The 12547-nt window shown below is 41.6% G+C and overlaps 1 protein-coding gene across 1 annotated transcript in view; it reads left to right on the top strand.

Moving 5' to 3' along the window:
* The first annotated feature begins 851 nt into the window (after window positions 1-851).
* Window positions 852-12547, top strand: part of usp7 (ubiquitin specific peptidase 7 (herpes virus-associated)) — a 26213-nt gene continuing 14517 nt past the window's right edge. Inside the window, exons 1-13 of the mRNA XM_020597867.1 lie at window positions 852-1970; window positions 6330-6434; window positions 7184-7382; window positions 8226-8364; window positions 8499-8587; window positions 8708-8816; window positions 9249-9377; window positions 9496-9552; window positions 9635-9715; window positions 10032-10122; window positions 10225-10307; window positions 10766-10875; window positions 11669-11825. Coding sequence (XP_020453523.1) covers window positions 1874-1970; window positions 6330-6434; window positions 7184-7382; window positions 8226-8364; window positions 8499-8587; window positions 8708-8816; window positions 9249-9377; window positions 9496-9552; window positions 9635-9715; window positions 10032-10122; window positions 10225-10307; window positions 10766-10875; window positions 11669-11825 — 1446 coding nt within the window. The 5' untranslated portion in view covers window positions 852-1873. The remainder of the gene's footprint in view (window positions 1971-6329; window positions 6435-7183; window positions 7383-8225; window positions 8365-8498; window positions 8588-8707; window positions 8817-9248; window positions 9378-9495; window positions 9553-9634; window positions 9716-10031; window positions 10123-10224; window positions 10308-10765; window positions 10876-11668; window positions 11826-12547) is intronic.

The following is a 12547-nucleotide window of genomic DNA, read 5'->3' as shown; positions in this document are numbered from 1 at the left end:
TATATATATATACACACACACACACACATATATATATATATAAAGAGAGAGAGAGAGAGAGAGAAAGAGCACGGACACTCCCATAGTAAGGGAACAACTCATAACTGAAGATCGGTTGTCCGTTGATATAACAGCTACTTCACTAGTGAGTAAAGGCCTTTATTTTGTGCTATCTTTTAAATTTTTTGATTGCACTACTAAAGTGATGTGTGTGTGCAAGGTATTTATTTATTTTTATCAGTAACAGATATTGTATAGATTCAAAAAGTAATTAACAGTGCGCCTAACTAATAGGCTATTTCTGCACGCAAACACCCACTGCAAAATAAAGGAACATTTTAAATAGGACAGAAAATAATCAATTTTCCAATTCCAAATTAGTGCCTATAGTTTTGTAAGTCAAATTTTTGTGTCTTTTTTTGGAAATTTGCAGTTGCTCTAACTTGAAGAGCATCACAAGAAGGATGTATATGTATCAAATAATTAATGTATGTATAATATTTTACTTAACATGTTGCAGGTAGTAGTTTTTTAATGAAAGCTATTTGCTGATGTTCTGCATTCTAGCTTTTAATTTGCAGGCATACAACCGCACTGCTTATTAAAAGGTAAAGTTGGCTGTTTTTGTAGTTTACTGAAGAAAAGGTATGTCTTACAAGAAAAATTAATTCAGTGAACTTATTTCAGTACTTAGTTCGTTTCCACATTCATAGAATGATTTTCCCATTCAAGTGATTGCAAATCAGTGATTGTGGCCTGAATGAAACATGCAGTCACCGGTATGCACAGCCCTGTATTGTCATTCCTATAATTTCCATCCATGTAATCATTTATAGTTAGTACTTATTTTCCCCGTGTCAGAGGCACTAGCCCGATCCCTGTCATTTACCATGGATATGAACCTGGCCGGGATGGGCCAGTGTTTGGATCTCCATGCGGATGTGACATTTCAGAGAAGAGCGCGACCGCCATTTTGAGATTTACCTCAGACTCAACACACCAGAAACCACGGGAGGAGCGGGTTGAAAGCCACTCAGCTCATGCTAACGTTGTATGACCGGGCACATTTCGTGCAAGAAACGAGAGATTAGCTAGAAATGCAGCGAGGTGTCGCGTTTTGTCGTTTATGGTTTTAGGGGCGGTTTGGGGGAACTGGTTTATCTCGGACCGTGGCAATCTCCGCCAACTTCCAAATTGACGTTAGTGCTATTCCGTATTGGAAACTGGTTTGAATGGATAGCTCTTTCCTCCGCTCTCCCCCAGACGAGGGACAATCGGAGGAGCACACGGAGCAGGGATATCGCAGACAAAGTTGTTGAGTGAATGTCTACGGTAAATGACCCCTTTGTTTTCATTGTTGTTGTACCTATATCACTAGTTGGCTGCCTAGTGTCAGGTAGCTTAACATTAGCTACAAGCAGGGTAATTGTTCCTCAAGGTGCAGGTTGTGCTGTGAGTTATCGTGTTGCCTCACATTTCCCGGGGTAAAACCGAATTGATTTAGCAAATTTCAGTGGGCCTCCCTCTCCGGAGCCCCGGCCCATCCATCACAGCCCTCGCAGTCAGCCAGTGACTTGCGCCCACCAAAAGCGCCGAAATTGGGCGAATAGCGAGCAAATACGTCCGCGTTTCTCTACCCGCTCCCCCACCGACCTCCCCTCCTCACTCCCCGGCGCTGACGGCGGACAAGCTCGAGGTCGCAACAGAACAGGCCCTGCCGCCGAGGCTCGACCTGTCCACCCCACCTCCACATCCTACCACACCTCACCAGCAGTCCAGAACCCGGTTCCCCACCGAGCCGACCCTGGACAAGGTCGAGGGTAACAGAGATAGCAGGGACCAGCGCATCACAACCACAGCAACAGCTGCCAACATGAACCACCACCATCACCACACGCAGCAGCAGCAGCAGCAGCAACAGAAAGCCGGCGAGCAGCAGCTCAGCGAACCAGAGGACATGGAAATGGAAGGTAAGTAATGGTCCCAACAAGGGTGAACAAACACTTCACACTTCACTTTTTGTCATAATTGTGTAGCTGCATGAAAAATGCATGTAGTTTTAGTTCTGCAAGCTGAACTCACCTTGACAGTAAACACGAAGGCCTGAAGCTAGCTAGGATAGCCGGCTGCATTTCTGCTGATTGTGCGTCCGTTGCAGCATACTTGTGTGGAGCTGACCTCATTTTGCGTTATAAACGAATGGAGCTTGTATTTCCCCCATATACTTGCAAATTTCCCTTACTTGTAGTTAAACTAAAAGAACTGTCCATCCACATTATTAGAGATGAGCCAAACAAATCATTCATTCGGATCGAGCGCAGTATTTCTCATTAAACTGTTCGGTTTTGTTCATGATCGTTTGCTGACAAGTTATCAAACGCAGTTTAGAATCCATTTGCCGTCATATGATTCAAAGCCCCCTGACTGTTGATATCCTAGTTTAAATGTTTGTAAACAGTGTGGCTGTTAGTCTCGCAAATTAACATGGATACGTCGCTAGGTAGATTAATATAGCTACTTTGACTTAACAGTGGCCTTTCGGGTGACAGTTATCGGCACCTGCGTTTTTCATCAAAGTTAGCTGTACTGCGAGTTTGTTTAAGTAGTGTTTCTCGTCTCATCATGTAAAATATAGCTTGGTAATAACCGTTCGACACAGTAATGTTACGCCAGCCTTGCTAAAATACTGCTAGCATCGTGTTTGATGGCTTGTAGATCAAGTGCGGGCCCGCACACTAACGATATCGGTTAACTACAGGGTAGCATCTGCCAGTTTGGCCCTAAGACGTGAAGCCACTATAGAGGACGGGTTTATATTTGTTGTAAATACGTTTAGTGCGGACATGATCGAGTTATCAGCTTTATTACTCTGTGTTCACGAAGCTGGAGCACCGCAGTGAACATTGCTAGCGGGACAGATAATTGTAAGCTAGCCACTTAGCACCATGGCCCACTTCGTTACGTTTATTCGGTGGCTAGCATGCTAGTTAGCTTATTAGCTAATGTTAACGGAGGGGGTGTGTGGCGTTCCAAAATGGTGGCTTGTATTTTGCAACGTTCGATCTGGCTATTGCTCGAATGTTAGGCCTTCAGTATTTGCCTGTTGAAAACTAAATCATTTTTCCTTTGTCTTTGATTACTGTTTGTTATAATGCACATACTCGGGGCGATATTTTTCTTTAGAATTATTTCTACCACGTTAGCTGGTACTAGAGAATCCAGCTAATGTTAGCTAATAACGGCCTGCAATTGAATCTGTGGCTAGTGTTCGCTAAATAGCTAACGGAGATGCGTCAGTTCTGATTTGCTAAATTGACTGAGGAGTAACAAGTCCATCTATTCAAGTAAAGATGGTGATAATACCCACAATGTAAATTGTGTTTGGTTATTTGCTTTTTAGTGTAGATGTTGACACTTGACAGTGCTTTATGCGAAACGTACGGCAACCCTGGCACTTAACGGTGGTCGCCGCTGCGGTAAGCCATGCCCGCACAGGGGTAGCGCGGGGATTTGCTGCTTCATTGTATTGAAGACCAAACGGCATGGAGCTCGCCATTTTTAATGATCTGTGTTTTTGTTAGTCCAAATTGGAGTTGGGGACGACCCTGTTAGCGTTTAGCAAACGTTGAACACGCATCCTATCAGCATTTTATTTAATTTTTACTAATGTCAACTTCGGAATAAGTAGATGCTTGTGGGGGGCCCTCAGCATCACTGCGTCACTTAGTCCAAGTGGTTTTATTATCTGTAGGCGCATGTTGTTGCTTGTTATTCTGTAGCACACAAAACTGAGTTTTTCTTATTTAATTACACAAATAAAGTAGAATCATCTTCAGGAACCATTTACTTTTTCTTAATAGGTGTCTCACAAGTAGCAAGTGCACTCACCAGACCTCTCCCAGTGCACTGCAGCCTTACAGGGGCAGTGAAAACAAACTGACACAACAAAGCCATAACTTTTTTTCTGACTTTTCAAAGCAACACATAATATATGAGACTCTATAGAGTTGCAGTGGGATTAATCCTCCATCTGCTCTGCATATCAAAGTAACTTTAGCTCTTTAGCTTCACTAGGATGCCAACCTATTGATGCTATGTGATCAGCTAATATTTATGCCTCCAATGGCATTTCAGAAATGTAAGAAATTAATAGAAATTATTTGTCAGAAGATGCCTTTATTACAAAACAAATTTTTTAAATATAACAGAATTAAGGACTATGATTAGAATGCTAGTAAATAACCTTGTAAGTCGAGGTTTTCTTCAGTGATATCACTTGCGCTGTATGATATGGTTTTAGGTGGGTTTTGCATCAGTCAGCATTCAGAAAATAGACGAACACAGTTTAGTGTTGAGTAAAGCATTAAACAGCGTTCGTGCCAAGTAACTAACAAGATCGGCTTTGCTGTTACAACCTTGTTGCTGTAGGTTAAACACATCTGGAGTTGTTTCTCTGGTCGACAAGCATAAGGTTGTCTCATTGGAGAAAAATTTTCTTATTTGCTATTCCAGTCCAGATGTGGTGTACTTTTTACACAGCCCCTGAGGGGTCATGTGGCAGAAAAAAATATTTAGGTGATAATCTGTGCACAAGAATCGCTAAACCAGCTCACATTGTGAGGCGGAAATGGTGTGATCCACTTTGTGTGATATTGTAATAGAGGCTTCTTTGGGCCATTAACAGTCAAAAACCTGAAGTATATCCACATATGTCAGTCCAAGATCAAAATAAAACCATTTTAAATCTATATGACATAGGCTAATAGGCTACACCCCATCCCGTTTAGCAATCTGTGCACACAGATTCTCATCTGAATTTATCTTTCTACCACATGACTCCTCGGGCACGTAGACTTTAAAAGAAATATTAGGATACTTTTCTCACTTTATTGGAAAGATGTAGTTTTGCTGTTTAGTGCAATCATAGCAGGTATTCAGTTTGGTTACTCTATTCTTCCTGATACTATTGTATATATTTATAAATAATAAATCAGCTGGTTGAGATGCTTCTGATTTTCCCTTCCAGACACCTGAATATTTCAAGTGATAGAAAGTTTTACATGAAGCTTTAATTGCTTTTTTGTCAAATGTCAAATCCTACATCCACTACTACTACTTTTAGCAGAGACTGACTCAGCGGGCGGGACAAGAAGTTGTCTTGGAGTTGACAGACGGGCCACTTTAGCAGGCTGTAATCCACTTGAGAAAATAAGGTCAGTCTCCTGGAGGACTCAGTCAGCAACGTTACCAGAAAAGAGAGAGGCACAAGAAACAATGCTACTTCTGTTGCTGGAAGGAAGACGAGGAATACAGATACATATGAATTACGGTGTAAGAGACAAGCTGACAAGGCATCACATTTGGAGGCATATGCCTGAGTGTTCGTATTAGTGCTGCCTGCCTTCTGTAGCATCATCACAGGATCCAGCCAGGTTTCACTCACTTCCAGAAGTCAACTCAAATTTCCTCTCTGTGTCACTGTGTTTTGAGAGATGAGACTGTGCATCGAGCCGTCACATTATTTGGCGGGGATAATTGTTATAGTCTGTGTGCGTGTGTTTTTGCTCTAGTGGTGACTTGCAGCTTAATCCTGCATTGTGTTTGTTATTGCGCTTCCTGCTGCAGTGTTTTATGGTGTTTGCTAAGAACACACACACACAGAGTCTCTCTTGCCCTCACTTTGGGACACAGCAGGGTTTTCTCAGTAAAATATCTGAAAGGTGAAGAACTCACCATTTGTGAAAATGTAACAGGTAAAGATGGAGGCAGCTCACGTCAAAAAGAAGTTCAGTCTTGGCTGATGCTGTTTTCAGTTTGTGCCTCAAACGAGCATCAGCCTGTCATGCTCTTCAAATGATACATACTGTATAGTCAAACAAGCTAGTGTATGCGCTTAACTTCCTCTTAAATTTTCCTCCTACAACCAAAGAATGAAACTTCATTCAGGAGAGTTTATATGATTGAGTTATATTGAACTAAAATGGTTCCACACTAGTGAGGAAAAAAAGCTAGCAGTTTTTTGTTGTAAATGATCAGGGTGACTGGTGAACACAGATGTAAACAAATACTGATTGGAAGATACATTTCAGAAGAAGCTTTGTGTGCTTCATTTTTTGATGCCATATTTCTTTGATGTTTAATAGGACTTTTATTTTATTTATTTATTTATTTATTTATTGGACATTTTTGACCCCTTGTTTCTGACCTACTGAAGCATAGTTAGCAGTGCACACGCTTTCCTCCAACTGAAGAATGGTCTTTAACCCACTGTCCTAGCTAGCACCTTGCTATCCACACAGCCTTGTCATATTGTTTATGTCTTTGTTCAGCTGGGGACACAGACGACCCTCCAAGAATCCCAGCCAACCCAGTGATCAATGGTAACGTGGCCATGGCAGATGGACACAACAACACAGAGGAGGAGATGGAGGACGGTGAGGAGGGTGTGCACAAATGAACACAGTTATAAACACTTTAGCTATTTCAGAAGCTTATGCTGTGATGTAATGATCCAGATTTAATACAGTCCAGCAAATGTGTCAGTGTAAATGGCTGTGGAGTTATTAGTTCCACATTAGGTTGTAAAAAGCTTGATATGTTTGATTAGTCAGAGCTGCTGGAATCACTGTATAACCCTACAGTAAATCCTCTGTTCTGTTGTTGCTTTTTTGTCTTGAACTAATGATGCAGCTGCTTTGGTCGGGGCTCCCTTGTAAAAGAGGTTACTAATGTCACTGGGGTTGCCCTGGTGAAATATTTGTTAAATTTAAAAAAATACACACACAGTACATATTATTAACTTAAAAAGTACTTTTTGTTTTGGTGGTATCTTTTTCAGCAGTTCATAAAATTATAGAACTGTAATTCAACTCAAATTTAAGTCCAAGAGCTTTCATAATGGTCCAGACCTCCTGAGCTCTCGGGATTAGTTGTTTTGTCATCATCACAGTAAATCTTTGGGCACGCCTTTGTTGAGACAAAACAGCTCCAGGAAACCAGGAAACTGCAACTCTCACTGGAAGCCTACCAATATAAATCAGCCACTGGATGTCTGATACTGGTTGAGACATATTTGGTTTTCAATATGTTTACCACCTCTGTGGTGGCATTTATAATTGTATATCAACCCCCAGTGTTTTTGAAACCATTCTGTGTCCCCTAACCCCACTCCATCTTTATACAGACACCAGTTGGCGGTCAGAGGCGACTTTCCGGTTTGTGGTAGAGCGCTTCAGCCGCCTGAGTGAGTCGGTGCTCAGCCCGTCCTGCTTTGTCCGGAATCTTCCATGGAAGATTATGGTGATGCCGCGCTTCTATCCTGATAGGCCACACCAGAAGAGTGTGGGCTTCTTCCTGCAGTGTAATGCAGAGTCAGACTCCACGTAGGTGTCTCCATGGGGTGGGAAATTTAGGGGGCATTTTATAGGTGCTGATATAGCTAAACGCTTTCCTGCTACACATACACACTGTATGTATGGATATTTTCCAAAGTAATTTCACTAACCTAGTGTATCAAAGCAGCTCAGCCTTTCCTCATTATTGCTGGTGATTTTGTTTTAATAAAAAATCACTGGATATCTATCGGTAGCAGGTTTTGCTACTTTGAACAACACTTTATGTGTGTAGTAAACGTTGGAAAGGTATTCGCTTGATTTAGAACATGTACTATAGTCGATATATAGACATAATGTGCCCTATAAGAAGTACAAAGACCGTCTGGTCCCAGCACTGTGTTCATCACCTGCTAACACCATCATGATAATGAAGCATGATGAACGTCTGTGGAGAGACCTGAAGATGGTACTTCACTGATCCCAGAGAAATCTGCCTGGGAGAAGGGGATAAACTGCCCCAATCCAGATGTACAAAGCTTGTAGACACTTTGCCAAGAAGATGCAAAGCTTTAATTGCTCCCAGGAGATCTCTACACAGTCCTGAATTATCTTGTATTTGCCCACATTCTGTTATGCTTTTTGGTCATTGAATAATATCTGTGTTAACTGACTTACCTGGCTCCCCATTTAGCACAAGTTGTTGCTGGCTAATGAATCATAGTCACTGTAGTTCAGTAGTGTTTTTTAGTTTGTAAAGCCAGCACAATCCTTTTAATAACAAGATATTAAACGTTTAATCTAAATCCACATCTGAGGTACATAAAATGCTGTTTAAAAATGCTGTCTGTCACAATGTTAAGAATTTCCTGGAACATCTTCTTGGTGTTGCAGGTCATGGTCATGCCACGCACAGGCCATGCTAAAGATCATCAACTACAAAGATGATGAGAAGTCCTTCAGCCGCAGGATCAGTCACCTGTTCTTCCACAAAGAGAATGACTGGGGCTTCTCCAACTTCATGTCCTGGAGTGTAAGTACAGAAATGCTATGTGCTCATTGTCTGTTTGGACCTCAGTATGTTGGTTCTTAGTCATGCAGTTAAAAACAGAGTAAGGCAATGGCCATTCCTGTTAATAGTAAGTTTTTGGTGGTGGTGTATTTCAGGATGTGACTGATCCAGAGAGGGGCTTCATCGATGATGACAAAGTCACATTTGAAGTCTATGTCCAGGCAGATGCTCCACATGGAGTGGCGTATGTAGCTTTTTTTTTTTTTTATGGTCTTCTCTCTGGACTGTTTTCTACGGTGATCCAATTATTTCTGTTAAGGTTTTATGAACTGTAACCTAACATCAGCCTTTTGTGTGTAAACAGCTGGGACTCTAAGAAACACACAGGCTATGTTGGACTGAAGAACCAGGGAGCGACCTGCTACATGAACAGTCTGCTACAGACACTCTTCTTCACCAACCAGCTACGGCGGGTATGCTTTTATCTTTGTGTCTGAGTTATGATTTTGCTTGTATGAGGTGCAGTCCTTTTTTAACCTGTTAACTAAATGCTTTTGCTTCAGAGACCACATAGAGATCTGTACTGTGTATGTGCACATTGGAGATTCAGTGTTTGTGTGTGGTCATACCCTTTGCCCAGACATTTTCATGTGTCATAGATACTTAAGGGTGACATCAAATACAGGTGTTCTGCTGCTGCTATCAGCTGGCTTCACTGAGGCCATTTAATTCACCACAGTATTACTGCTGTTTTATAGCTTTTGCCAACAGGAGCTCGGAAAATGTAAAATACTTTCAAATGTCTTCACAAAACAGTGAATTTGTAACTTCAATCTAAGAATTTTATGTTCTAAAACTCCTTTCATTCAACTCCTGGTGTGAATCATTGCGACTCCTCTCTGCAGGCGGTGTACATGATGCCCACAGAGGGAGACGACTCGTCCAAGAGTGTTCCTCTGGCATTGCAGAGGGTGTTCTACGAGCTGCAACACAGCGACAAACCTGTCGGCACCAAGAAACTCACAAAGTCCTTCTCCCCTGCTAGATGTATTTATTTATTTATTTATTTCTTAACCCAACTCCACATTCTTTCTGAACTGTGGCTATTATATCAAAATGCCTGCTTGTTTATTTATTTATTTTTTTATGTGAAGGTGGGAAACACTAGATAGCTTCATGCAACATGATGTACAGGAGCTGTGCAGAGTGGTGAGTTTCTAATAATGTCTTGATCAGTGTGTGTGTATGTCTACTAAACAACTGACCTACTCCTTGCATGTGTGCGCTCCAGCTCCTGGACAATGTGGAGAATAAAATGAAAGGCACTTGTGTTGAGGGAACCATCCCCAAACTCTTCAGAGGAAAGATGGTGGTATGTTTTCTTCCTCTCTTCCTCTTCTTGTTTTGACTTTTCTTCATGGTTAGTCAGTTTGTATGTAATTTAAATACGGTTGAAGTTACTCTTGAGAGAGGTTTATGATGTCTGTTTAAAAAGAGGTTTTAGAACTGATTTTGCACAGCGATGCCAGTGCGACATGTACTGTATGTTTGTGTGCGGTGATGTGAGGTGGTCTAACTTAATGTAGGATGTAGCCTGCAGCAAAGTGAGTTTAAGAATAGAAGGAGGTTAAATCAAGCAGTGTCTCTCACCAGTCTGATCCTTTTGTGTGTGTGTTCTCACTCTCCAGTCATATATCCAGTGTAAGCATGTGGACTACCGTTCAGAGCGGATAGAGGACTACTATGACATCCAACTTAGCATAAAAGGAAAGAAGAACAGTGAGTAGCGATATGAACTCAACCTTATAGCTTTGCTCAAACAATGAAGCCTTGGTTCCTGCTCCATCATTTTCTCATCCCACGCTCTCTGCTTATTTCTAGTCTTTGAGTCATTCAAAGATTATGTTGCAACTGAACAATTAGATGGAGACAACAAATACGACGCTGGAGAGCATGGCCTGCAGGTGAGGCTTCACACTGACTGGGTCTGAATTATTTATGTCTTTTGTTCTGCTTTAGTTTTCTTGTTGTTTTGTGTATTTTTTCAGTTTTGCTGCATCTTAAAAATGGGATGTAAACTAAGCATGATTCTCATACCTGTCATTATCTAAAAAGGCAGGACTGCAATGACAAAATGCAACATGAATTTGAGGCCACACTCAAATTCTAAAACACAGTGTGTATATAGTTTCTATGTTCTTCTCTGAGCTACATAGTTTATATGGTCTGAAATCAAAGTCTGAGGTGTGTTACCTCAGTGTTGCAGGACAAGTAGGTGCAGTAACAAAAGATTAACATCTCACTAGAGTGGATTGTAAGATGGAGTGGTTAACATAGTTAAGGCTGGAACCACTAATGGTTGGAGAACAAATGTCAGTAGGATGTCTGGAAGATGCCTGACATGTTTATGTTTGTACTGCAGGAAGCAGAAAAAGGAGTGAAGTTCCTTACCTTCCCTCCAATCCTTCATCTGCAGCTGATGAGGTTCATGTATGACCCCCAGACCGACCAAAATATCAAGATTAATGACAGGTAGGAAAAACACTGGGCCTCACTCTCACACTGCTCTCGCATGCATGTTCTTATTATGCCTACGCAAACACATTTATACACACTTGGTCCTGCTTAAAGTAGATCATTCCCTGTCACACTCGCATTGTGTCAGTGGCTGGTGCCCAGATACAGATTTAGAGGCGGCCTGGTCCATAGTAGCACTGATTAAAGGAACAGTCTATTTTGGGAACTGGTACTTGAGTCTGCACACTCTGAACAGCCTGTCCTGACCTCCTGCACCAAGGCAGTGGGAAAGTGAGTCACTGGCACTTTCCTGCAGGCCGTGTCATTCTGTCTAAAGCTTTGTGAGAGATAATAAGTGTTCAATCCACCAGCATAATGTCACACATTCACAGCCATCCACAATAGCAAATGTTCCTCGGTGACGTTTCTCATAAGCCCTGAGTCATCTCTGTGACGCTGCACCTGCCCCCCTGAGGCCTTTGGGTAAGAACACACACGCAGAGTGTGTGGATGTGCAGGGCAGGTGAATTTGCCTAATGACTGAGCTTACACTCGTATTTGTTGCTTCTTGACTTCTATTTTCCATCCTGTGTTCTACTTATTTCTTCCCTTCCCTCCTCCTTTGTTTTCTTACCTTTCTCTCCTCATTTTCTTTTCTCTCATTCTTTCCTCTCAGATCTCTCCCTCCCATTCCTACTTGTTTTACATCATTATTTTCCATCTTCTCACTCTCCTCCTCCACTGCCCCTCATTCCCCATCATTTGTCTGACTAGCCTCTCTGATTCTCCTTCTTCCTCTCATCTACAGGTTTGAGTTTCCTGATCAGTTACCTCTGGATGAGTTCCTTCAGAAGCCAGACTCCAAGGACCCAGCCAACTACATCCTCCATGCAGTGCTGGTGCACAGTGGAGACAACCATGGCGGTCACTACGTCGTCTATCTTAACCCTAAAGGAGACGGCAAAGTGAGTGTCAAGGAACCAATAGTGAGAACAATTTTTTTATGCACTTTTCACCAAACACTCTGACAGGGTTCATAATTGTTATACTCTGTGGGTTAATGGATAGAATTTTACAGTTTTTGTCTTTGGGGTGATCTGAGACATGGGTGCTTAACTTTAGTTTGAGATTTTACATGTGCACTGCTTTATTTAATAGGAATCTTAAAGTAATTGTAGTATCAAGTCCACACAAATGTGGCAAATTAAATGAATGTTTTAATTTATTTAGAGTTACCATGAAGGTCTTAGAGGTAACTACTACAAATGTATGCAGGAAGCATCACTGTCTGAGAGTAATGTCTAACTACAGTTGTATCTCTACCCATTTGCATGTAATTTTGTACAGAGAAGATTGTTTGATGCAGGGAAATGATGAAGACATTCAAGATACAAAATATGTAGCATGGTACCATTTAATGTCAAAAGAATGAACCCTTGAAAACCAGTGTTGTTAGCTACATAGTAGGATAAATATTGCCTATTTTCAATGGCTATAACTTGGCAAGAGTCGAGCTTTTGCCACTGACGGTGCACGACATCATTTGAGCTACAGAGTTCATTCCCTGTATTACCTGCTTTTTATTTTCATATGCAGCCCTACTACTACTGCAGATTTGTAGATTTATGTCTCACCCAACACCTTTAGGTGCTTCTGCTCATTTGCTAAACTCACATGCACACATTAG

The sequence above is a fragment of the Monopterus albus genome, unplaced genomic scaffold (genome assembly GCF_001952655.1).
Source record: "Monopterus albus unplaced genomic scaffold, M_albus_1.0 scaffold35.1, whole genome shotgun sequence".
Lineage (NCBI taxonomy): Eukaryota > Metazoa > Chordata > Actinopteri > Synbranchiformes > Synbranchidae > Monopterus > Monopterus albus.
Note: the sequence above shows the minus strand (reverse complement) of the source record. Positions and strands in the feature narration are given on the sequence as shown.